We start from the raw sequence: 27,314 nt of genomic DNA, 5'->3' as shown, positions 1-27,314 counted from the left end.
AGAAAAATTATGGCTCTTAGAACTTGAGTAGAAAAAAAACATAATGAAAAACTGAAATTGGCTCACCAATATGTAGCTCAAAAACCTTGGTTTATTGCAGCTATATGGACATGGAGGCTGTTTCACTTGCACTCAGCAATGCTTCATAAAAGGCATACCCACAGTGCAATACTTGTCCTTTAAAGGGGTTATCCAATTATGCAATGATGATAAAATCAGATGTGTTCCACATACATATACAGTCATGGCCGTAAATGTTGGCACCCCTAACATTTTTCAAGAAAATGAAATATTTCTCACAGAAAAGGATTGCAGTGACACATGTTTTGCTATACACATGTTTATTCCCTTTGTGTGTATTGGAACTAAACCAAAAAAGGTTAAAAAAAAAAAAGCAAACTGGACATAATGTCACACCAAACTCCAAAAATGGTCTGGGCAAATTTATTGGCACCCTTAACTTAATATTTGGTTGCACACACTTTGGAAAAAATAACGGAAATCAGTCGCTTCCTATAACCATCAATAAGCTTCTTACACCTCTCTGCCGGAATGTTGGACCACACTTCCTTTGCAAACTGCTCCAGGTCTCTCTTATTGGATGGGCGCCTTTTCCCGTAGGCTTGCATTGAGGGGCGGAGCGTGACGTCACACGCCGGCGCAGGCGTGACGTCACACGCCGCCCGCCCTGTAGTCGCCGGTAATCAGTCCTGGAGCGAACACGCTCCGGGGACTGATTACATACGGGGTGCCGCGTGCATGATCCCGGGGGTCCCCAGCGGCAGGACTCCCGCGATCAGGCATCTTATCCTCTATCCTTTGGATAGGGGATAAGATGTTTAAGCACCGGAGAACCCCTTTAAGGACTTATTTGTACGTTTTGGTTTTTTCCTTTTTGCCTTCTAAAAATCATAACTCTCTTATATTTTCATCCACAGACTAGTATGAGGGCTTGTTTTTTGCGTGACCAGTTGTCCTTTTTAATTACATCACTCATTTTACCATAAAATGTATGGTGCAACCAAAAAATTACTATTTGTGTGGGGAAATTAATAAGAAAACCGCAATTTAGCACATTTTGGAAGGTTCTGTTTTCATGCTGTACACTTTATGGTAAAAATAGACCTGTTTTCTTTAATCTGTGGGTCAATACGATTAAAATGATACCCATGATTACATACTTTTCTATTATTATACAGCTTAAAAAAAAACGTAAACTTTTTAACCAAATGAGTGCGTTTAAAATCCCTCTGTTTTGCTGACATATATACGTTTTTCATTTTTCCGTATAAGTGGCAGTATGGGGGCTCATTTTTTGCGCCGTGATCTGTACTTTTTTTTATACCACATTTGCATATATAAAACTTTTAGTACATGTTTTATCAATTTTATTTGGAATAAAATGTTATTTAAAAAAAAGCAGCAATATTGGACTTTTTTTTTCTTTTTTATGTTCACGCCGTTCATCGTACGGGATAATTAACATTATATTTTAATAGTTCAGATATTTCCGCACGTGGCAATATCAACTATATTTATTAAAACATTTTTTTTTACACTTTTTGGGGATAAAATGGGGAAAAACTGAAATTTACATTTTTATTGGAGGAGGGGATTTTTCAAATGTTTTTACTTTTATTTTTTACTTGTTTTACTTTTATTTTTACACTTTAATTGTACCCATAGGGGACTATTTATAGCAATTCGATTGCTAATACTGTTCAGTGCTATGCATAGCACTGATTAGTGTTATCGGTCACCTTCTGCTCTGGTCTGCTCGATCTCCAGGCCAGAACAGAAGACCCGTGGAAGGCAGCGGAGGCAGGTGAGGGGACTTCTGTCTGCCGTTCTGGATGATTGGATCACCGTGTATTAATCACAGCATCTGAGGGGACCTACTGCGCATGACCCAAGCATCGCTCCGATGCTCGCAGTTATGTATAGGATGTAAATGTACGTCCTGGTGTGTTAAGTACCACAGCACCAGGATGTACATTTACATCCTGCGTCATTAAGGGGTTAAGATCTCTCCACAGGTGTTCAGTGAGATTTAGATCTGGACTCATTGCTGGCCACTTCAGAACTCTCCAGCACTTTGTTGCCATCCATTTCTGGGTGCTTTTTGACGTATGTTTGGGGTCACTGTCCTGCTGGAAGACCCAAGATCTCGGACGCAAACCCAGCTTTCTGGCACTGGGCGGTACAGTGCGACCCAAAATCCATTGGTAATCTTCAGATTGCACACATTCAAGGCACCCAGTGCCAGAGGCAGCAAAACAACCCCAAAACATCATTGAACCTCCACCATATTTCACTGTAGGTACTGTGTTCTTTTCTTTGTAGGCCTCATTCCATTTTTTGCTAAACAGTAGAATGATGTGCTTTACCAAAAAGCTTTATCTTGGTCCCATCTGTCCACAAGACGTTTTCCCAGAAGGATTTTGGCTTACTCAAGTTAATTTTGGATAAATGTAGTCTTGATTTTTATGTCTATGTATCAGCAGTGGGGTCCTCCTGGGTCTCCTGCCATAGCATTTCATTTCATTTAAATGTCGACAGATAGTTCGCACTGACACTGATGCTCCCTGAGCCTGCAGGACAGACTGAATATCTCTGGAACTTGTTTGAGGCTGCTTATCCACCATCCAGACTATCCTGCTTTGACACCTTTCATAAATTTTTCTCTTCCGTCCACGCCCAGGGAAATTAGCTACAGTGCCATGGGTTGCACACTTCTTGATAATGTTGCACACTGTGGACAAAGGCAAATCTAGATCTCTGGAGATGGACTTGTAACCTTGAGATTGTTGATATTTTTCCACAATTTTGGTTCCCAAGTCCTCAGACAGTTCTCTTCTCCTCTTTCTGTAGTCCATACTTAGTGTGGCACACACAGACACACAATGCAAAGACTAAGTGAACTTCTCTCCTTTTTATCTGCTTCCAGGTGTGATTTTTATATTGCCCACCTGTTACTTACCCCAGGTGAGTTTAAAGGAGCATCACATGCTTGAAACAATCTTTTTTTTTTTTTTTTTTTTACAAATTTTGAAAGGGTGCTATCATTTTGTCAACCCATTTTTGGAGTTTGGTGACATTATGTCCAATTAGCTTTTTTTCCCTCTCTTTTTTGGTTTAGTTCCAAAACACACAAAGGGAATAAACATGTGTATAGCAAAACATGTGTTACTGCAATCCTTTTCTGGGAGAAATACTTCATTTTCTTGAAAAATTTCAGGGGTGCCAACATTTACGGCCATGACTGTAGCTGACAAAGCAAATGAGAAGCAGTGGTGATTTTTCAATAAACAAGGATAATGGGAGTGAATCCCAACACCCAAGCTCAAAAAATCGAATTCTTGGATGTGCTTGTTGTGGTAAATGAGGTCCAGTTACATACTATGGGTTATCAATAGCCTACGTCTAGAAATATACTATTACACTATGACAGTTATTATGCAGATCATATTAACAAACCTGTGCCATATGCGCAATTTTTCCATCTTAGGGTACGTTTTCACTGCAGAATCTCTGTTCGCAGAATTCCGCGAACGGAGAATCCATCTGGTGGCCGCCACTGAAAATATTTCAATATGCAGTGCTCGCAGACTTCTGTGCAAAGAATGAACATGTCCCTTCTTTGCACGGAACAATTTCAGTGGCAAATTGTCCGCCGCTGAAATTCTTCAGTGTGAATGGGTCTCACGGAAGATTTATTCACAATGATGGTAATGTTCACTGCGCGGACTTCCGCTCACAAAATTCCACAGGAATTCCACAGTGTGAACATACCTTAGGCAAATGAACTGTGATGAGAAAATGTTTATAGAGCAGGCATTTATAGAAACGTATAAATATTAGATCAGGCGTTACAGAGCGCAAATGACTATACTGACATACTATATATGATATATGTCATCAATACATGTGGGCAGAGTATGAAGTGAGAAAAGCGTTTTGTCTTTTCTTTTCGCTTTAGCCCCACGTCTGAAATGATCCGTGTAGCTATTAATCGCCATTTGAAAGTAATTGAGAATCCTGCTTTGGCAGAAATAGCAGCAGGGCGACCTCTAGTGTCTTTAAGGAGGTGTTGTAATATATATTAATAACTGGCAGGTTTTTGAGGTCATCCTCTAACAGAAGCTGGTCAGATATGGAACATTATAAAGGTCATTACAGCTGCGGTCAATGTCATTATTGTCGTTTTCTGCATTGTAAGCGAAGATTTACATTAGGAGGCGTTTATGTACAGGTCAGCCAGTTTATTACATGCAAAACCAGGTTTGTACTTTATGCAATTATATGGTTGTGCAGCTTCAATTACTTTATTATAACCATCAGACCGATGTATGTTAAGTTCTGCGGGCATATTCGTTCTTTTGCATGTTCGTATCTTTTTCCTTGTTGTCTTTGTTCCTTTATGTGGGAGCACCATGCCTGATTAAACATGTGCATTTATGTCACAATTCAGACTCAAGGGCAATGTGGTTTCAATGCCTTGGATGTGTAAGGTTACCCCATTTAGGAGGGGGCAGCTATAATGTATTGCTTATAAAGGAGGCACAACTAATTTCTAAGACGGGAGCCCCGGTATCGCCGGTGAATGACTGAATGACCGTATGGCTGATTGACCGCAGTGACTTCAGAGTTATGTGTTTTTTATATTTTGTATTGTAAACTTACTGTCATATATTCGGTATTGAACGATTTTCTTAACTAACTTGCATATGTGTTAAAAGTTAAATAAGGGGTGTGTATTTAAAAAACAAATATGGCATTGTGGGTAGAGCCTTGATGAAGCATTGCTGTGTAAAATAGCCATTGGCCTCCATGTCTGTATATGTATGAGCTATATATTGGTGAGTGCTGGGGAACTTCATGCTCCATGCTGAGCACCACCACCATGCTGTAGCATTATACCTTTTAACATGCCACATAGTCTAGGATAGAGCTGTTGTATTAACAGTGGAGGATTGTCTTGGCGGAAGGTGGTACAGTAAAATCTCCCTTAGTGGACACCTCCCAATAGGGGACTGTTTTTAATTCCCCGGCAGAGTCCCATAAGACTTAATGTATTTGCACCATCCGAATAGGTGACACTCCCAATATCAGACGCGGACACACCCAATAGGGGACAAAACACCCTCAATAGGGGACAACCAGGCTTATGTGTGGGCCCTACCTTGTACACGGGCCTGACGTCAGGGGGTACAGCCGATAATACTCCTGTAAGGGGCCCAGGCCCCTGCTGCATCCCCCTGCAGAAGCCCCGGAACAGAAGCAGAAGACTGATGTTTAAACAGTGGTCTCCTGTTTCTGTCCATCCGCCGGCCACATCATTCACCTCCCTCCTTCCACTTTATTTCCCCTGTGCCAAATCATCCCCCCTTTATTACCCCCTGTGCCATATAATTTCATCTTGCTACCCATGTGCTATTTCATTTCCCCTTTATTACCCTCTGTGCAAAATTCATCACCCCCTCTTTACCACCCCTGTGCTATTTCTTCCCCCTTTATTCCCCTGTGCCACTTCATAAAGAGGGGGGTGATGAATTAACACAAAGGGTTATACAGGGGGACTGGCACAGGGCAAGCAAGGGGAAATTATGTGGCACAGGGGTAAGGGGGGGGGGGATAATTTGGCACAAGCCGCGGGGGAATACGGTGGCACAGGGTATAAAGGGGATGAATTTATACAGGGGAGGGATAAGGGGTGATTAAATGGCTGGGAGATTCTACTGTAATATTGCTTTTTATCATGTTTTCTAGGTAATTACACTCTGGAGTGAGTACAGAACAGTAGTCTACCATTTAGAAAGATTGTTTACCCTTTTTTCCCAATAGGGGACATCATTCAATAGCAGACACTTTTTTTATTCCCCCTGAGTGTCCGCTATTGGGAGATTCTACTGTAGTACCAACTGACTTTACATATATATATATATAATTTAAATGATAGGTTTGGTGTGTATCAATTATATTAAGATCATGGATATTCCTACCGGATTAGAAGTGTTGGGATTGGCTCCCTTCTCCAATAATCTTAGACACATTTCTTTACATTCTTGCGCCTGTTCACATGCTGCCAGCAGCACCGGTATTCCTTCTACTGAAGTGTTATTGACATCAGCTCCAGAGGCCAACACCAGCTGAAAGCAACGTAGATGCCTCTTAGTAGGCGAAATGCAGTAAAACAGAATGCCTGTTGAAAAAAGGAAAACGGTTATAATTACAAAGTGATAAAGGTATACCAGAGAATAACTTCTGTTCTGTTAAGGCTCCCCAGCACAATATTGGAGGCTTAAAGGGGTACTTCGGCCCTAGACATCTTATCCCTATCCAAAGATGTCTGATTGCGGGGGTCCCACCGATGGGAACCACCACGATCTCTCCTGAAGCACCCTGTGTCATCTGCTGAACGGAGCAAACTTCGTGGTGTCACGGTGGATAGGGGTGGTGGATAGGGGATAAGATGTCTAGGGGCGGAATACCCCTTTAAATATAATAATCTGTTTGTCTGGATGCACATTATGCACCGTGGATGTAAAACTGCAGATGTCCTGTTAATTTAACGCCTCTACATTAAAAAGAGCAAAATTACCTGTAAACATTTACAACAGAAATTGACATGTTTTGAACACTATAATCCATGCTGCAGCTAAACTTTGATGCCAAAAAAATTCCTTTGCCAAAAATCTAATCCTCAGGATTGGTACAGTTCCTTGTGCATTTACTCTAAAGTTTACATACAGGGATGTACACACATTGGGGACATTTATCATTAGGTGTCTATTGTTGAAACAGATCTACCCCTTTACACTGCCTGTCTAATTTACACTTTTATGCAAAATTTACTGAAAATGCGCACGTCCTTTGATAAATGTTGCGCAAATATAGAGACGCCCCCCTGGGCCCCTCTACCGTGACCTCCTTCTCTACCTCACACTTCCCAGAGCTGCTCTTCACAAACTGTTAAACTGAACTGTTAAACAGAAACTGTTAAATAAAACATAGTTTAAAAGATTTTTTAAATAAAATAAAAAAATAAAAATATATATATATATACACACAAAAATATGCCTGGAGTAAGCGAGATTGGTAAAATTAAAATAGAAAATGAGTGGATTATTAATATACCAGATTATCATATTGTGGAACAGTTTCACAAAAGGGGAGAACCATAGGGAAACTCTGGAGCAGAAAATGAGGACATTAAAGGGGTACTCCACTGCTCAGCGTTTGGAACAAACCAGAGCCGGGAGCTCGTGACGTCATAGAACAATTTGTTCCAAATGCTTAGCAGAGGAGTACACCTTTAAGGAGTAGGCTAGTGCTGATTATCCCTACTCACTGGTTGTGCCGGGGCAAAAAAAAATATTTAAAGAGTAGCTCCCACCATCCTTTTTTTTCTGTCCCTGCCTATTGCCCATCTATCCCAAACCCCCTCCCTGCCTTTAATTTTTTTTTACTATGTGAGAAATGCCTTTTTGTCTACCTGGTAGTGTGCTCACTTACCAGGTAGACAGGCAGACTTCCCCAGCAGGCGCGACGTCACTGATGCCTGTTGGGGGGGCTGACTTCCGCCCCTAGCTCATCTATACAGGGTACCTCCAGCTGTTTCACCACTACAATTCCCAGCTTGCCCTGACATCTATTGGCTGTCAGGACACGCTGCGAGTTGTAGTGGTGAAACAACTGGAAGCAGCCTGTGTTGAAAACAAAAACGTTATGGCCATGTCGCTACCCCGAACCCCGCTCTGAGTCTCCCCCCCCAACCCCGCTCTCAGTCTTCCCCCCCCCCCCCCCGAACCCCACTCTCCACTCTCAGTCCCTTGAACCCCGCTCTTATACCTTAGTGGCCGGGAGGCGGGGCCGGCTTGTGAGGCCAGGGAGCCAATGCGCTCACAGCGCACGCTCCTGGCTGTCTGATTGAATTAATTAGGACCAATTGCCCGACCGGCATCGGTCCAAATTCAAGCGTGTCGTCACGCCATCCTGCAGCCGGCCACTAGGAGGGAGACCCCTAGTGGCCGGTTTTCAAAATTAAAATAAACTATTTTAATGATAAAAAAAATAATAAAAGTATATTAGAGATATGTTGTAGTTCATAAGTACTACAACATATCAAAAAATAAGCTTGGTGACAGTGCCCATTTAAATTGGAAAAAGCATATGAAAAAAAAAATGATCAAGTTTAGTTAATATTTGTCACATAGTGTAGTATAATAGTCAATCTATGGCAAAGAGAAATAATTGGAGGTGATTCTAAATCTGTATTATATATTGCTGGACAGTTTCTAACAGGTTTTTACGTGTCCTCCTAGATGGTGTATATTTGCGCAATTTAATTGGGACTTGCGCAAAGTTTGTGCGTGTAAATATTAAAGAGGCAGTTGATAAATCGATGTACACTGCATAATCAGCTCTACCGTACACAGTCACATAGAATTCCACAGTAAAACTACTAGGGAAAAGTACGCAAAAAAAAAAACAACTTAAAGGGGTACTCCGGTGAAAACCTTTTTTCTTTTAAATCAACTGGTGGCAGAAAGTTAAACATATTTGTAAATTACTTCTATTAAAAAATCTTAATCCTTCCTGTACTTATTAGCTGCTGAATACTACAGTGGAAATTATTTTCTTTTTGGAATGCTCTCTGATGACATCACGAGCACAGTGCTCTCTGCTAACGTTATAATAATAATAATGCTTTATTTATTGTTGTCCTTAGTGGGATTTGAACCCAAGTCCCCAGCGCTGCAAGGCAGCGGCGCTAACCACTGAGCCACCATGCTGCCCTTAGCATACATCTGCCATACATCTGCCATGCATGGTTGCTAAAATGGACAGAGATGTCAGCAGAGAGCACTGTGCTCGTGATGTCATCAGTGTTCCAAAAAGAAAGGAATTTCCTCTGTAGAATTCAGCAGCTAATAAGTACTGGAAGTATTAAGATTTTTTTAATAGAAGTAATTTACAAATATGTTTAACTTTCTGCCACCAGTTGATTTAAAAGAAAAAAGGTTTTCACAGGAGTACCCCTTTAATTGAGCAATTTTTTTTCGCAATATAGACAATGAAAACGGTGTATATATAATGATAAATGTCCTCCATTGTGCACAAAGGGAGCTTGAGCCCCTGCCCTTTGATGCCTCTTTCCTCAGGTTGCTTGGGATATCATCACAGTAATAGCTGCTGTATGAGGGCCTCTACTACTAAATTACTTTATATTTGTCTTCATATAGAGAAAAGGAATTTAAAAAAAGACTCCAGAGAAAAGATCGGTTAAAGGAGAAGTCTCTAGTGAAAAACGTATTCCCTATGGGAGAGCCGTTCGGCTATCTTCGTCTCTTCCACAGAGATATATGGGGGGGGGGCATGGTGGCCCCCGCTTCGGGCCAGGGAGAGTCAAGGCCCCGAATAAGAGATCACAAACTTATCCCCTATCCGCAGGATAGGGGATACGTTTTTCACTATGACATATCTCCTATGGTGACGTCACAACTCTGCCCCCGTGTGATGTCACCCCCCTGCCCCCGCTATGCAAGTCTATGGAAGCAGGCGTGACGGCCGTCAAGCCCCCCTCCCATAGACTTGCATAGCGGGGACGGGGGGGGGGGGGGGTGATGTTACGTGGGGGCGGAGTCGTGACGTCACCATACTCCGTTCCCGTGGTCACCACCGGCTGTTTATGAGCTGGCACCGCGGCGTGCAGCTCAAACAGGTGGGTGGCGAACACAAGATTGCGGGGGTCCCCAGCGGCGGGACCCCCGTGGTCAGACATCTTATCCCCTATCCTTTGGATAGGGGATAAGATGTTTCAGGGCCGGAGTACCCCTTTAACAACTCCCAGCATACCCCTACCGCTGCTTAGATATTGGGAGATGTAGTTTCACCTCTTTAGCACTTTTACCCTAACTTGGCACTTAATATATTATTATAGTCAAAAAGGCACTTTTTTACAAAGATTTTTTTTTTTTTATAATTCTGAGAGGTGCCCTTTTAGACATGCCAGATTAACAGGAAATCTCTGGACAGTCCAACATTTTCACGATTAGAAAAACACCATAAGGGTCTATTCACACAGCTGAACTCTGCCTAAAGTGAAAGCCCAATACACTTCTATGGGTTTCCGCACTCCCGTTACAGAAATTCTGAAGTGTCAACGGGAGTGCAGAAACCCATAGAAGTGTATTGGGCTTTCACTTCAGGCGGAAATTCGCTAGCAGATTCCGCCGGCGGAAATTCTGCTGTGTGAATAGACCCTAAGGGTAGGGTCACACATGTTATAGTTTACTGTGTATTTGCTGCTGCATATCTTCCTTCTCATTGAAGTCAATGGGTAGCAAAATCAGCTGCATATTTTGTTACCCATTGACTTCAGTGAGTAGGAAAATATGTAGTAGTAAATACGCAGTAAAAAGTCAAGTGTGACCCTAATACATTAAAGCCTGGGTGTTATAGGTGAATCTCCTTTAGTTGTCTGAAAGTGTTAGACACAGGCTTGTGGTCTTAAAGGGGTACTCCGCTGCTCAGCGTTTGGAACAAACTGTTCTGAACACTGGAGCCAGGAGCTGGTGATATCATAGCCCTGCCCCCTCCATGCAAGTCTATGGGAGGGAGCGTGATGGCTGTCATGCTCCCTCCCATAGACTTGCATTGAGGGGGCGGGGTGTGACATAATAAGGGGGTGGGGCTATGGCGTCACGAGCTCCCGGAGCCGGCTTCAGCGTTCGGAACAGTTTGTTCCAAACGCTGAGCAGCGGAGTACCGCTTTAAGGTCCACTGCTGGTCGGCCAAATCCATAGGCTCTTTAGACACATCACATAGAAATAAATACTAGAGCCAAGAGCTGAGAAGTGATAGAGTGTAAATCATCGCACATCACAAGTCCATTTCCAATATAGAGAGTAAACCAGATCTCCAAGGAGATTCAGCCTTGTCACCTGCCACCTAAGATATTTGTTGCTAAATGATGAACATGACAGCCAGCATAAAAAGTTATTCATTGCAGAGGCTAAAGGACTATCTGATCAACAGATTTTAGTATCTGTTGTTTTTTTTAACTAGAAATTCAATTTTACAAATATAAAATGAGTGGTGCATGAAAGGAATTAGGCCCCATTCACACCACGGAGAATCGGAGGAAAAATTTACTTGTGGAAATTCCAACCCCAATTATGTCTTAAAGGTAGTGGTTCTCAACCTTTTTTGCCTGAGTACCCCTTGACAGCCAATTCCCCAAAAATTGTACCCCATATTAGAGACATTTTGTAATGATTATAGTATAATTCATATGCTTTACTTTCCTCTATAACAGGCCCCCTGTTCCTCTCCCTATCACCCCAGTCCCCCGATTGACAGGTGACGTCTTCTCTAACCGGAGTTGTTTACTTTTCTTTTCTTCACTATCTGGCCTAGACCGCCATTAAGATTTCTTCCATACAAGACTTCTCCACAGAAGCAGCCAAACAAACAGTTTAGGTTCTTTTCTGCAGTACAATACCCACCTATTTACAAACTCCCCATGTTTATTGTCACACACAGTAATAGTACCCGCTTTGCGTCCCCATAAAGTTGTTAGGCCCCCTCTATGCCCCGAAATATAGCTTTAGGCCCCCAAACTGCCCCCATATATAGTTGTAGGCCACCATACTGTCCCACTTTGATGCTGCATTGCTCCTCTGTTCTTGGAACCTATTGCTAGGGCTCAAAGCAGTAGGTTCCTTGTCTGCAGGGGCAGAGGAGCAACAAAGCTGATGGTAGTTACTGCCCACAGCAGCCCAGTGCCCGTGCTTCCCCTTTGCTGTCTTCCTGCTCCGTTCCTCGGTGCAGAGATGTCAGCCTACCATTTCTTTCAAAGTGGTCCAGACCAGTAACCAGTGGCTGTGGCTGCCATTACTGATTTGCTTTCAAGTACCCCCTGGAGAACTGATAAGTACCCCTGGGGGTACTTGTACCCCAGGTTGAGAACCACTGCTTAAAGGGGTATTTCACCCCTAGACATCTTATCCCCTATTCAAAGGATAGGGGATAAGATGTCTGATCGCGGGGGTCCCACCTCTGGGGGTCCCGCGATCTCTGTGCAGCACCTTGCACGTCCCCTCCCATAGCCTTGCATCGAGGGGGCATGGCTGTGACGTCGCAAGCCCCGCCACCCGCTCCAAGAATGTTCCAGACGTTAGGGCAGCAGAGTACCCCTTTAATAATTTCAATAGGTTTTGTCATGCTCAGTTCACACGTTGGAAGTTCTACAATGCAACAACGATTTGGATTCCAGCGGTGGATTGAACATGTTTAATTTTCCCTGGAATCTGTCAGGAAAGTCCTGTTTGTCAATGGGACACGTTATAAAGTTCAACCAAGGAGGGGAGGAGTGAAAACGGTTAAGAATTAACCCCTTAAGGACCCGGGCTTTTTCCGTTTTTTCATTTTAAATTTTTCCTCCTTAACTTTAAAAAATCATAACTCTTACAAATTTTCACCTAAAATTATATATAATGGCTTAATTTTTGCGTCACTAATTCTACTTTGTAATGACATTAGTCATTTTACCCAAAAATCTACGGTGAAACGGGAAAAAAAATCAATGTGCGACAAAATTGATGAAAAAACCCTATTTTGTAAGTTTTGGGGGCTTCTGTTTTTACGCAGTACATTTTTTGTCAAAAATGATACATTATGTTTATTCTGTAGGTCCATACGGTTAAAATGATACCCTACTTGTATAGGTTTGAATTTGTATCACTTCCGAAAAAAATCATGAATACATGCAGGAAAATTTATACGTTTAAAATGGTAATCTTTTGACCCCTATAACTTTTTTATTTTTCTGTGTTCAGGGCACTTTGAGGACTCATTTTTTGCGCCGTCATCTGAAGTTTTTAGCGGTACAATTTTTGTTCTGATCAGACTTTTTGATCACTTTTTATTGGTATAAAAAGTGATCAAAAATGCGCTATTTTGGACTTTGGAAATTTTTTGCGCGTACGCCATTGAACGAGCGGTTTAAAAAGTGGTATATTTTTATAATTCGGACATTTCCGCATGCGGCGATACCACATATGTTTATTTTTATTATTATTTACATAATGTTTTTTTTATTTTTGGAAATGCCGGGTGATTCAAACTTTTATTAGCGGAAGGGATAATTGAAAGGGTTAATGATTTTTTTACACTTTTTTAATGCAATATTATAGCTCCTATAAGGGGCTATAACATTGCATGTACTGATCTTTTACACTGATTGATCCATCTCCATAGGAATGGATCAATCAGGGTTTTCGGCGATTGAATGCTCAAGCCTGGATCTCAGGCTTGAAGCATTCATTCGGCGATCGGACAGCACAGGAGAAGGTAAGAAGACCTCCTCCTGTGCTACAGCTGTTCGGGATGCCGCGATTATACCGCGGCGATCCCGAACAGCTCCCTGAGCTAGCCGGGCACTTTTACTTTCGTTTTTAGCCGCGCGGCTCAGCTTTGAGCGCGCGACTAAAGGGTTAATAGCGCGCGGCACAGCGATCAGTGCCGCGCGCTATTAGAGGCGGGTCCCGGCTTCACTATGACGCCGGGCCCGCCGCGATATGATGCGGGGTCACCGTGTGACCCCGCGTTATATCGCAGGACCGGGACTCATGACGTACGCATACGTCATGGGTCCTTAAGAGGTTAAAAGCTATATTCAGATATTTATGTGCCAATTTGACCATGGGTGTAATTATGAAAAATGACTATTATGCAGTGCTGAACTATAGTAATTTTTCATAAAACTTTGGAGTTAAAGGGGTACTCACCCGGAAACATCTTATCCCCTATTTAAAGAATAGGGGATAAGATGGCTGATCACGAGGGTCCCTCCATACGTTGCCTGAGCACATAATCTCGGGGCAAGTCTCCAGCTACAAAATTGCCCGGGAGTTCTAAACATATCCTGACAGGTATGTTTTAAGTGTCTCTTCTCAAGACTAAACAAATTCAATGCCTTGCTGAAGTGTTAATGGGTACAGGTACAACAATTTTTTTTTATAGAAAATAAAACATAAGGAATACATTTGTAGTAAACAAATCACCTTTGCCTTCTTTATTCACAACGGTCATGTCAGCTTCGGCCTGCAAAAGCACCTCCAGCACTAAGTCATGACCTAATTCTGTAGCCTTCATGGCTGGTGTATATCCCTTTAAGTCCTGCATGTTAGGATTGGCTCCAAGGGAGAGCAAGAAGTGACACATGTCAACGTTATTGGCCACAGCAGCCACGTGTAGAACACCGTCTCCATTGTTGGGCTCAGTAAGGTTTATGACGTTTGGGACGCCAAGTCTGGTGAGTTTTTCTATCTGTTCCTTGTCTTGCTCTCTGACGCACTGAAGAACTTTGTAGACCTGTAGAGTTTCTAGTCTTCCTTTTGCTACAGATGACTCTAATGCCATTTGTTGTAAATTCTGTGACGTTTCTGTTAAGAAAATGCAAATAACAAAGAATTTCAGTGATGCTATAAAAAACGTATGTACTCTATATATACCAGTGCAAAAAGTTGAAAATACTCCTAGATTTTGTCTTTAGGTACCTTAGGTAGAGGTGTTTGGCCCTCTTTAGACATAGTGGCAAAGGGGGAGGAGAATGTTGTACACAGCATAAGAGAAAATGGAGAGGGATAAAAACATCCAAGTTTTCACAAAGGGCAGATCACACAGGCCCAGACTTATAGATAGGGAGGAAATACACACTAGGCAGTCGGCGAAGGGAGGGGGGTGATCACATAGGCTGAGAAGAAGGGTAGAAGCAAACTATGCAGGGAGGAGAGGGAAATCATACACTCATCAGTGTCTGTGAGCACAAGGGAGACCAGAAAGCCTCATGGGCAGTAGAAGGGGAAAGACTGAAATGAATCGGCCAAGATACACATGAGAAAAGACTGAAACTAGGAACAAGCTACACACTGTATAACCAGGGGTCTTAAAATAAACGAAGGAAACAAAACTGCAGACTGAAACAAGTGCAACTTGTGAACTAAACTGGCCTTTGGCCGCCGCATTTGGAGACGCTTCTGTCCACAATGTGGAAACACAACCTAATAGCAGCAAAAGAAGGACTACATTCATATCCTACAAAAAAAACAGGCAGACATACCATACGTGTAACCTGCACAGTTGCCCATTGCCAATAAGACCAAAACAATCATGTCAATATCCACTGCTTTATAGACACACAAAGGATTACACTTATGATTCCATGAGTCTTTAACCCCTTGCCGCAAAATGCTGTTTCTAAACAGTGCTGCGGCACGGGAGGGTTGTGAAGCGAGCTTAGGAGCTGAGCTCGCATCATACCCGCACGGTTTCGGCCGCTATCAGCAGCAAGGACCCATGGTTAATGCCGGACATCCCCCTTTCAGGCAGATGTCCGGCATTAACTCTTTAACCAACTTTGATTGCCGCGTCTAAAGTGAAAGTGAAAGCTTCCCAGCAGCTCAGTCGGGCTGATCGGGACCATCGCAGTAAAATCGCGATGTCCCGATCAGCTAGGATGCATCAGATGGGTGACTTACCTGCCTCCTGCGTGTGCGATTGGTGACTGATTGCTCCAAGCCTGAGATCCAGGCTTGAGCAATCAACCGCCGATAACACTGATCAATGCATTGCAATGCAATGGCATTGATCAGTGTATTGAATAAATACTGCATGTTATAGTCACCTATGGGGGCTATAACATTGCAAAAAAAAAAAAGTTAATAAACATGATTTAACCTCTTCCTTAAAAGTTTAAATTCCAAAGTCCAAAATAACATATTTTTGGTCACTTTTTATACCATAAAAATTTTTATAAAAAGCGACCAAAAAGTCTGATCAAAACAAAAATGGTACCGATAAAAACTTCAGATCACGGCCCCATACGTGGAAAAATAGAAAAAAGTTATAGGGGTCAGAATAGGACACTTTTAAACATATTAATTTTCCTGCATGTAGTTATGATTTTTTCCACAAGTTAGACAAAATCAAACCTATATAAGTAGGGTATCATTTTAATCGTATGGACCTACAAAATGGTGTTTTTCTTCAATTTTTTTTGGGTTTCGCCGTAGATTTTTGGGTAAAACGACTGGTGTCATTACAAAGTATACAAAGCAAAAAATAAGTCATCGTACGGATTTTTGGGTGCAAAATTGAAAGGGTTATGATTTTTAAAATGTAAGGAGGAAAACACTAAAGTGCAAAAACGCTCGGTCCTTAACGGGTTAAAAAATAATAATAATGTTTTCCAGTGGAGTAACCCTTTAAAATAATGTTCCCTGTCTGGTAAAACTTCTACAGATGCCTATGACTCCTGTAGATGTTTCACATCTATATCTTTTTGGCTAATGTGCAACCCCCCCAAATGGTGCCACATGTGCAATAAACATATGGATAGAACTATCCAGAACAATTCTTCATAATCAATTATGGGTGTACGATGTCCATTTTAGGACATAGTCAGTCGTCAGCCGTAACTCCGTCCTCCGTCAGGTGAAATGGCGTCCCGCCTCCTCCCTCGGACCAATCTCCGTCAGGCGTCAGCCGCAACTCCCTCCTTTGTCATCCTAAAGTCTCTCATCCAAAACTCTGTCATCCCTCAGACGAAAAACGTTCCTGCCGTATAGTCAGTGTCGTCTCTCTGCTATACGGTTTCTGCTGTACACGCTATTCAATGTCGGCTCTGCTATACAGACTCACATGTAGTGTCTACAGCACACGTACAAGGTTCACAATTTCGACGCTGCTATACACTATGCGGCAGGAAGTTGCGTCTGAGGGAGAATTGTCTGAGGCATGACGGCGTTTTGGACGACGGCGTTTCGGATGAGAGACGACTGACGGCGATTGGTCCGAGGGAGCAGGCGGGAAGCCGTTTCACCTGAGGGAGGACAGAGTTACGGCTGACGATTGACGATGTCGTAAAATGGACACCGTATGGGTGGGTTATAGAGCTGCTCCACATAAAGGGTCAAGTCCCTCATTAATATAAAGAAATGGTGGAGTTATTTGAGGCTCCTCCACCCCTCACACCCCCCACTACACATGGAGTCCTATTAGGTCATTTATTACCTGCTCTATGGAGATTGAGCCCGGGATCTCCCGCACGTCTCCTCCTCCGCCTCCTCCTTCAGATCCCGGAGATCTCTCTGCATTCCTATAGCCGGAGCTGAGTGTTAGGAAGGACGCGCCGCTCCGTCTCCATGGGAACCATGATACAATGTAGCGGTCTGTCTGAGCATGCGTGGATAAGTATTCCTACAACGCATGCGCGGATAAGCATTCCTACAACGCATGCGCAGTGCAGTGCAGTGCGTGTTCAGTATTATAGCGGACATGGTTTGCACACAAAACACTTTTGGGGTGCATCTTATGCTTCTGTCACATTAGGACGAGTGTGGTATGTAGGTGAAAATAAGGCAATAACAGTGTTTTCAAACCAGTGTGCCTCCAGCTGTTGCAAAACTACAACTCCCAGCATGCCCGGACAGCCTTTGGCTGTCCGGGCATGCTGGGAGTTGTAGTTTTTCAACATCTGGAGGCGCTCTGGTTTGGAAACAATGCAATAAAAGAATAAAGTACAATTCTGCTACCAGTATGTTCCCCTCCCATTACAGCCCTGTAGATGGCAGCAGAGTACAGTGGCATCAGTATGATTAGGGTTGTCATGGAGATCTGATGGGCAGCATTGTGGTGCCATGTTATAGGGCTGTGTTCACACAGTGTATTTTGAGCAAAGGAGTCTAAAATTTTCACTTTTTTGTTGCTTTTTGGACTGCTTTAATTTTTATTTGTCTAAAGTTTAGGCAAATAATATTTTTTTTTAATGTATTAACACATGGAAAAGGCTATTTATCAATATTAGTCTGGGGGAAATCTTTTTTTGACCTTTTTTATGAATGTGTACGTGCGCCAAATTTATTAAATGGTCGCAGGGAATGTGATAAATATGGTGCTAGTGCATAAAAAAAGAAACAACACTTTAGTACACTTCTTTGGGTCCCCTGCTGCGCAAAAGGGAATTTATCATTGTATGAAGACTACGTTTTTGTGCCAAATTTGTAGCAGTTACTTTTTTATGACTCTCAAGTAGTCGATTTTCTCATGATTGGGTAGGTGTGCAAAAGTCAAGTTGTTTTCCCATTTTTTTGAGGGGCCGTAGCATCCATCATGTTGCGCATACTGAATTGGTTGTGACGTTGGTCAATTATATCCTCACACATAATTACTTCCTATACAACTCATGTATCTATCATCAGATCACAGGGACTGCCATGGGCAGTCCCGTGGCACCGACATATGCCAATCTTGTATTGGGCTATTGGGAGGAAGTGATTGCGTTTGGGGACAGTAGGGCTCAATATTCTGATTGTTTTGAATATTGGGCCAGATATAGTGATGACATTGTCATCATTTGGGCAGGCTCTAAAACTTGTTTTGAACAATTTGGCAGTGAACTTAACATCAATCAGATTGGTCAAAATTTCACTTATGAAATCAACAAAAATAGTGTCTGTTTCCTGGATGTGTCGATTGCTCGCAATTCCAACGGCGGACTCGATACTCGTGTCTATCGTAAACCGACAGCAGGTAACACATTGCTTCGTTGGGATAGCCAATCATCCCAGGCCTTGAAAAACAGGCATACCGAAAGGCCAATATTTAAGAACATGGAGGAACTTTTCTTTGGATTCCACCTTTAAAGGGGTTCCCTTTACTGCCCTGGGTTCACTGCCCTTTCTTCCGGAGCGCCTCTGATTACTCCGGACACTGTGTGCGGGCTTCCGAGTTCCAGGTCGCCCCCTCGTGACGTCACGCCCGCCCCCTCGAGCGGTTGCGCCCTCTTCCCATAGACTTTCGTTGAGGGGGTGGCATGATGTCACGAGGGGGCGGCCTCGAACACGGAAGCCCACACACAACGTCCGGAGTAATAAACTTCCGGATGCTGCGAGCGGAGCTCCGGAAGACAGGGCAGTGGAGAACCCCTTTAAACCTTTAGACCTAAGGGACCGCTTTCGCTCAAGAGGATATCCAGACTCTATCCTCAGAAATGCATATCAACATGCTAGGGACCGTAAGAGAAATCAGTTACTTATTCCATCAAAGAGGGCAGAGGCTGCCCATAGTCCATAGCAACCTATGATTCAGCAGCCAAGGAGATCAAACATATCATCAAGAAATTTTGGCCGATCTTACATACTGACCCCATAATTTCCAAAATAGTAGGCGATGAACCACTCATCACCTACAGGCGGGGACGTAATTTAGGCAACCACTTAGTCCACAGTCATTGCAATCCACCCCAACCAGCAGGTTCTTGGTTAGATTGCAAAATAGTAGGCACATGGGGGAATTGCAAAGCTTGCAAATATGTGAAAACATCAGAACAATTCATGAGCTATTCTTAAAATAAACTGTATAACAATTACAATTTTGCTAATTACAAAAATACATGTGTTATCTACCAAGCGACCTGCCCTTGCCCTAAAGCGTATATCGGCAAAACATTCCGAGAACTGAGGCGTCGCATCTTAGAGCATTTGGGTGATATCCAACACTCAAGAGAAAAGCCTTTGGCATCTCATATGCGCCAATATCACTCTGATTGTTCCATTGATATTTATTCTCAAGTGATAGAAGTTCTATGCAGGAATGGCCGAGGTGGTAACATTGACAAACAACTACTTTGCAAGGAAGCTAAATGGATTTTCCAGATGAAATCCTTACTCCGCAATGGATTAAAGGGGTACTCCAGTGGAAAACTTTTTCTTTTTTTTTTAAATCAACTGGTGCCAGAAAGTTAAACAGATTTGTAAATTAGTTTTATTAAAAAATCTTAATCCTTTCAGTACTTATCAGCTGCTGAATACTACAGACAAAATTATTTTCTTTTTGGAACACAGAGCTCTCTCTGCTGACATCACGAGCACAGTGCTCTCTGCTGACATCTCTGTCCATTTTAAGAACTGTGCAGAGTAGGAGAAAATCCCCATAGCAAACATTTGCTGCTCTGGACAGTTTCTAAAATGGAGATGTCAGCAGAGAGCACTGTACTCGTGATGTCAGCAGAGAGCTCTGTGTTCCAAAAAGAAAATAATTTCCTCTGTAGTATTCAGCAGCTAGTAAGTACTGGAAGGATTAAGATTTTTTAATAGAAGTAATTTACAAATCTGTTTAACTTTCTGGCACCAGTTGATTTAAAAAAAAAAAAGTTTTCCACCGGAGTACCCCTTTAAATGATACTCTTTCCTTTGCTTCTTTTATCTAACTGTCATCATTATTATTATCTCAGTTCTAAATAGAATTTTTCTCTACCATATCTTTTCTATTATGATGTAATCAAGTTGCGACAGTTCATTGCTATCAATGTTTATCATATTTGTCCACATTAGCTATTTCAATAATCAAGTGGCCATTGTTATCCAACATCTTGTGAGATGGACCTCATATAGTAACATGTGTACCCCATTTATAACAGTCCAAGAAGAAAAATAAACAGTGGCACTCACCAGGTAAAATACTTATTTTCTTTATTCCATCTTAAAGGGGTACTCCAGCGCTAAGACATCTTATCCCCTACCCAAAGGATAGGGGATAAGATGCCTGATCGCGGGGGTCCTGCCGCTGGGGACCCCCGGGATCTTGCACGCAGCACCCCGATCAGTCCCTGGAGCACGTTCGCTCCGGGTCTGATTACTGGGGATCACGGGGGCCGGAGCATTGTGACATCACGGCCCCGCCCCATGTGACATCACGCTCCGCCCCCTCAATGAAAGCCTATGGGAGGGGGGGTGACAGCTGTCCGGCCCCCATGATCGCCAGTAATCAGACCCGGAGCGAACGTGCTGCGGGGACTGATTGTAACTGGGTGCTGCGTGCAAGATAATGGGGGTCCTTAGCGGCAGGACCCCCACGATCAGGCATCTTATCCCCTATCCTTTGGATAGGGAATAAGATGTCTTAGCGCCGGAGAACCCCTTTAAGGTGCAGGTTTACATTCAGTGTCTCGTCCGTCCAGACTGGGACGCCAGTGAGTTCGCTTGTAACAGGTAACAATTGTTTCACGCGCCTGTGTGCTTCAACAGACCCTCCCTCACTCCGCTCCTCGCACCTGTTAAATGTATACTAACCAAGTGACGTCAGAAACAGGAGGAGTTAATCAAAACAACGTTTAAAAAACAAGTTTAGGAAAACAACATTTTAAAAACTACAGCTGACCAAAAGATTTCCCATGAATTGTGGGCACCACTTACATCTACCGCATTGAAAATTACCTTTAGCTGACATTTGACTCTTCTCTGTGCTTGCTTCTTTAAATGTCCTGCTTACGAGCTTGTTTTTCTGATTTTTTGTCCTCTTAAAAGTCACCAAGGGTCTCTGATGGGACCTATTAGTGGGTTTCTTTCAATTATGCCCCAATTTGCTATAATAGATTATATATATATTTTTAAAAAAAAACTAACATGGGGCTGTACTTGAAAGAGAAACAAAAACTTCCTCCGCTTTTTTATTGTTTCCTTCCTGTCTTTTTTTCTTCTTTTTTAGGAGCTCAGCCCTACTCGTTTTCTTTGCTCGTTGATAGGCTTGGAATAATGAGTGCTGATCAAGGCAGCCGCCTGTTCTTCAAAAGCCTCATCTGAACCATTAATGCGCTTTGGGCGCAACAGTTGTCCATACAGGATGGTGTTCCTGGTGTGAACGGGGTGATAGCTGTCAAAATGCAGCAGGGAGTTTGAAGCTGTTTCTTTTCTATATCCCTCAGTCACTTTGTACCCCCACCTTCACATCCAGGAACTCCAATTCCATGTCACTATATTCTGAAGTGAACCTCATGTTCATGTCATTGCTATTTAAGAATGTCACAACATTAAGGAAGTCATCTGCCATTTATAACAGAATAACAAGTATTATAGACATCATATTTTACCCCTATTAATGTTTTTTTTACTCATTTTGGGCTGAATATTAGCCTCCCATACATTGGAGAACAATTACTGTGCAATCCAGCCAGACTAGTATAGCACAATATGCACTATATCTACGTAGAGTAGATTGCCAATGAGCATCTGCGATGTGGCCCTTATAGCTCTCCATAACTTACTTCTGGAATGTATCTGCGCTCCACTATAAATATACAAATATATTGTGGAGCACATATATACGTTTCATTGACCGGAAGCTGTCTTATGATGCTGCTTACGGCGCGTCCCTATTCCCGGCGCCGCTGCACACGTGCGGCATCCCGGAAGTCTTCCCAGCACAGATGTTTAAAACACCCTGACCAGGTAATCATCCTACAGCCCACAAACCAGCCAGCAACATATCAGTTACATCGGTCAGCGGCTCACAGACCAGCCAAGCAGCATATCCTCCACTCTGGCCGAGATGAGCGAATTACTTATCCTGCCCATCTGAGGGACATCTGGCATCCTCACTGGACAGGGGATAAGATGTCTGATCGCGGGGGTCCCGCTGCTGGGGATTCCCGCAATCTGTCATTCAGCACTCATCTTTGCGAGATCTCCGCAGCACTGGAGGCTCCGAGTGTGCAGTGTGACGACCGCGGGGCCGTATTGTAATGTCACGACTCCGCCCCCGTATGACATCCCGCCTCACCCCCTCAATGCATGTCTATGGGAGGGGGCGTTTGACTATTGAGTTCTCACAATCACGTTCGATTTTTGACACGGTGTATATATTCAAACATCATGTATAGGGTTGTACCATTATCCAATCTTCCTTATTTACATATACATCTTCAATCTATTTGTCCTGGCCACGGTAGTACTACCTGTCCCAATTTATTATTTTTTTCCTGTGCACATTAGCATCAAGGAGGGAATGTCACTGTGGTTGAGGCCATCCTATCGGGGAGATAGGTCCCTCAAGAGGCAGGGTCAGTGAGGGGGGCTCATTAGCTTAGGGTGGGCACCATCTCCTTCCTACATTCCCCTCGAGTCCTGCAGTATATACCAATTGTTATCCAAGTATCAACTCCTAACATTTCCATATATACACATATTCACATCACATATATTAATTATTGTTTTGTTGTTTTATGTGAAATAGGTGTCCATTTATCTTTGGATCCTTTTTTAGAGTATTACCAATAAAATTTGTAGTTTTCATAGTCCTCAAAGGTGTTTTTCTGATTCTGTGACAGATCTCCCCTAAAATGTCTTTTCTCCAAACTAAATACCCCCAAGCTTGATAACCTGTCTTGGTCCTGTAATCCTCCCATACCACCAATTATGTTTGTCACCCTCCTCTGCATCCTCTCCAGTTCAGCCATGTCCTTCTTACATACAGGTGCCCAGAATTGGACACAATACTCCATAAGTGGTCTAACTAGTGATTTATACGGAGGCAAAAACTATGAGGGGGACTTATCAAAACCGGTGTAGAGGAAGAGTAGCGCAGTAGCAACCAGATTGCTTCTTTCATTTTTCACAGGTCTCTTTAACCTCCTAAGGACCCAGGATGTATGGGTACGTCCTGGGTCCCGGTCCTGCAATATAATGCGGCGTCACACGGTGACCCCGCATCATATCGCGGCGGGCCCGGCGTCTTAGTGAAGCCGAGACCCGCCTCTAAAAATCAAAGCTGAGCCGTGTGGCTAAAAACGAAAGTGAAAGTGCCCGGCTAGCTCAGGGAGCTGTTCGGGATCGCCGCGGTATAATCGCGGCATCCCGAACAGCTGTAGCACAGGAGGAGGTCTTCTTACCTTCTCCTGCGCTGTACAATCGCCGAATTAATGCTTCAAGTCTGAGATCCAGGCTTGAGCATTCAATCGCCGAAAACACTGATTGATCCATTCCTATGGAGATGAATCAATCAGTGTTAAAGATCAGTTAATGCAATGTTATAGCCCCCTATAGGAGCTATAATATGGCATAAGAAAAGTGTCAAAAAATCATTAACCCTTTCAATTATCCCTTCCCCTAATAAAAGTTTGAATCACCCAGCATTTCTAAGAATAAAAGAAAAACAGTGTAAATAAAAATAAACATATGTGGTATTGCCGCGTGCGGAAATGTCCGAATTATAAAAATATGCCGCTTCTTAAACCGCACGTTCAATGGTGTACGCGCAAAAAAATTCAAAAGTCCAAAATAGCGCATTTTTGATAACTTTTTATACCACAAAAAAGTGAATAAAAAGTGATCAAAAAGTCTGATCAGAACAAAAATGGTACCACTAAAAACTTCAAATCACGGTGCAAAAAATGAGCCTCATAGCGCCCTGAACACAGAAAAATGAAAAGTTATAGGGGTCAGAAGATTTTAAACGTATAAATTTTCCTGCATGTATTCATGATTTTTTTTCTGAAGTGATACAAAATCAAACCTATATAAGTAGGGTATCATCTTAACCGTATGGACCTACAGAATAAATATAAGGTGTCATTTTTGCCGAAAAAATGTATTGCGTAAAAATGGAAGCCCCCAAAACTTACAAAATAGTGTTTTTTCATCAAATTTGTCGCACATTGATTTTTTTTTCCCATTTCACCATAGATTTTTGGGTAAAATGACTGTCACTACAAAGTAGAATTAGTGACGCAAAAAATAAGCCATCATATAGAATTTTAGGTGAAAAGTTTAAAGAGTTATGATTTTTTAAAGTTAAGGAGGAAAAATTGAAAATGAAAAACTGAAAAAGCCAGGGTCCTTAAGGGGTTAAAAATGTAAGAAGCTATTTGGTTGCCATGGGCAACTGCACCACTCTTTCTCTGCTTTTTGATAAATCTCCCCCCTGTGTCCTTGTCAGGAGCCTCTATGCCTCTCGCTACATCCCATGACTTTGTTAGCCTTGGCAGTCGCTGTCTGGCACTGATCATTAAAGTTCATCAAAGATCCCTTGTGCTGCTTTGCAAATGTGTGCTCATTTTTGCACCACTTTATTTTTTTTCCTGCCAGAATTGTCCGAATTAAGTGCCAAATTGTAAATCTTTAAAAAATTCAGTTGGGAACAAACAAATCTTACGTCATATTCAATTATTACACTTTATGAGTCCAGACAAGAGACAACTGAATGAAACATGAGGAAGATATAGATCTCTGTGGTGGCCCAGTACGGGATGGTATTGCCCCATAAGTTACTTGCCCTGTCAGGCAGTGTCCCCAGGGCCCCCTGCAGTTGTTTCCACCATGTAAATATGTTGTGTATTATATCGTGTGTTGTATCTTTAATAAATGTATCATGTGATTGTTACCCAGGAGGTACTAGTGACCAGCTGACCCCAAAGATGACCTATGAGCTCTCCACATAAACCCTGGGTGGAGCTAGCTTCTCTTTCTTGTTCCTGAGGTCGAGTGCAGTCGTCAGTGTGTGTGTCCAGAACATTGGAGGCCTTAAGTCAAGTCCTGCAGCCACAAGTCAAGTGCAAAGTAAGCTAAAGTCACAGTCCTGTCAGTCAAGTCAAGTCTTCCGTTTTTCCAGCGTGGCCTGCACTAAATTCTCCTGTCTACTAAAAGTCCCAGCAAAGCAAACCTGCAAGGTCACTGTTTACCTCCTTGGGCCCTGGCTGTACTGCATAGACTGTAACAACTGTCTACCCTCAGTAAAGCTACCGTTGTCTGTAACTTGGCGTCGGTGTCTTCATTGCCCCCGTGCTTAGCCAAGGATCCAACGGTATAACTTGAGGTGTGTAAGGCTAAACCACGCCCTGGAGTCTCAAACACAAGGGGTTAATACCATCTGCCCCTAGGGTAACAACATCTTGTCTGCACCACACACCCTGCCATTACCACATCTCAATATTGATCACTGTGTCTAAAGGGTTAATGGCGGAGATTAGCAGGATTGCTCATGTCCACCATTAGTGGCGGGTCCCCAGCTGCTGATAACAGCTGGGACCCCAGTCTATAAATGGATCACAACTCCAACACTTACTTTATAGACTGTAAAACACCGCCGCAATGTACAAGTACGTCACTGTGCCCCAATTACCAGGGCGACTTACATGTATATAGCGTGTCCTCTAGGGTTAAATGTGAGTGCAGGTGCAGTGACAGTGTAGTCAGGTAGTACAACCTGGCCTGCAATTTTAACTGAAACAACCATGAAAACAAACGTGTTTTTGTACCCCTATAAAGAAAAAAATCGTTCTGATGCAACTAAAATATTATGTTTGCAAATAGTCTCGACTAAAAAAAATTCTGTTTTGTGTGCAGTATATAGCTCCTATATGTATCCATGGTCACATACTACAGATTATCCCATAAACTCCATGGATACTGAATACAGATTATCTACCTAGAAAACAATACAGACAAAATGAAAGCCGACTGCAGGGTGTATTTATAATCTGTAACCATCTAAAGTATTTTTTTGTTTATATAGAAGACCACACTAATTGGTATCTGATTTACTTAAAGGAGTAGTGCAATGAAACATAACTCATCCTCTATCTAAAGGATAGTGGATCAGTTATACATAGCGGGGAGGTCCGACCACTGAGCCCCCCCCCCCCCCCCCGCGCGATCTCCTGAACGAGGCCCCCGGCAGTCTGCCAGCAGCAGATGTTCTGACCCCCGCAGGAAGCCGCGACCGACATGTCCCCTCCATGTATCTCTATGGGATACATGGAGGGAGCTTGTCGGATGGCACTCTGTGCGGGGGGTTGGGGGGCAGGGTCGGTACGCCCCCTTCCAGCAGACTGCCAGGGCCTCGTTCAGGTGATCGCCCAGTGGTTTTGACCCCTCATGATCTATAATTTATCCCTTATCCTTTGGATAGGGGATAAGTTATGCTTTACTACAGAACTCCTTTAAATGAGTTATCCAGGAATAGATCCATGTGCTTGTCCCCTAGGAGTGTAAGGTCTCTTTCACACTGTGGAAAATTTGCAGAATGTCTGCCCGGATAACAATTTACGCAAATAGCACATCCTGCCGGCGCTAGGACTGTATACGTAATGTATACACTGCAAACAATGGGACTTAGCTGCTACGGAGTCTCCGAGTGGCGGATTCCGCTCAGAAATTCTGCCGTGTAAGGGTGGGTTCACACTACGTTTTGTCCCATACGGGAGCGCATACGGCAGGGGGGAGCTAAAAGCTCGCGCTCCCGTATGTCACCGTATGCGCTCCCGTATGTCATTCATTTCAATGAGCCGACCGGAGTGAAACGTTCGGTCCGGTCGGCTCATTTTTGCGCCGTATGCGCTTTTACAACCGGACCTAAAACCGTGGTTGACCACAGTTTTAGGTCCGGTTGTAAAAGCGCATACGGCGCAAAAATGAGCCGACCGGACCGAACGTTTCACTCCGGTCGGCTCATTGAAATGAATGACATACGGGAGC

General features: G+C 43.0%; 1 protein-coding gene and 1 long non-coding RNA gene across 3 annotated transcripts in view; one reads left to right on the top strand and one right to left on the bottom strand.

The window, feature by feature from the left end:
• The window catches only part of ANKEF1 (ankyrin repeat and EF-hand domain containing 1), a 44,531-nt gene extending 27,298 nt beyond the window's left edge, over window positions 1-17,233 (bottom strand). Inside the window, exons 1-3 of the mRNA XM_056567859.1 lie at window positions 17,080-17,233; window positions 14,070-14,450; window positions 6,003-6,202 (exon numbers count right to left, since the gene is read on the bottom strand). Coding sequence (XP_056423834.1) covers window positions 6,003-6,202; window positions 14,070-14,427 — 558 coding nt within the window. The 5' untranslated portion in view covers window positions 14,428-14,450; window positions 17,080-17,233. The remainder of the gene's footprint in view (window positions 1-6,002; window positions 6,203-14,069; window positions 14,451-17,079) is intronic.
• The window catches only part of LOC130362811 (uncharacterized), a 53,948-nt gene continuing 30,490 nt past the window's right edge, over window positions 3,857-27,314 (top strand). Inside the window, exons 1-2 of one of the 2 annotated variants that reach the window (XR_008891579.1) lie at window positions 3,857-4,281; window positions 25,227-25,397. This is a non-coding gene — a long non-coding RNA (uncharacterized LOC130362811). Of the gene's footprint in view, window positions 4,282-17,320; window positions 17,408-25,226; window positions 25,398-27,314 lie in introns of those variants that run through there. The other variant, XR_008891578.1, reaches the window with a different exon arrangement.

The sequence above is a fragment of the Hyla sarda genome, chromosome 3 (genome assembly GCF_029499605.1).
Source record: "Hyla sarda isolate aHylSar1 chromosome 3, aHylSar1.hap1, whole genome shotgun sequence".
Taxonomy (NCBI): domain Eukaryota; kingdom Metazoa; phylum Chordata; class Amphibia; order Anura; family Hylidae; genus Hyla; species Hyla sarda.
Note: the sequence above shows the minus strand (reverse complement) of the source record. Positions and strands in the feature narration are given on the sequence as shown.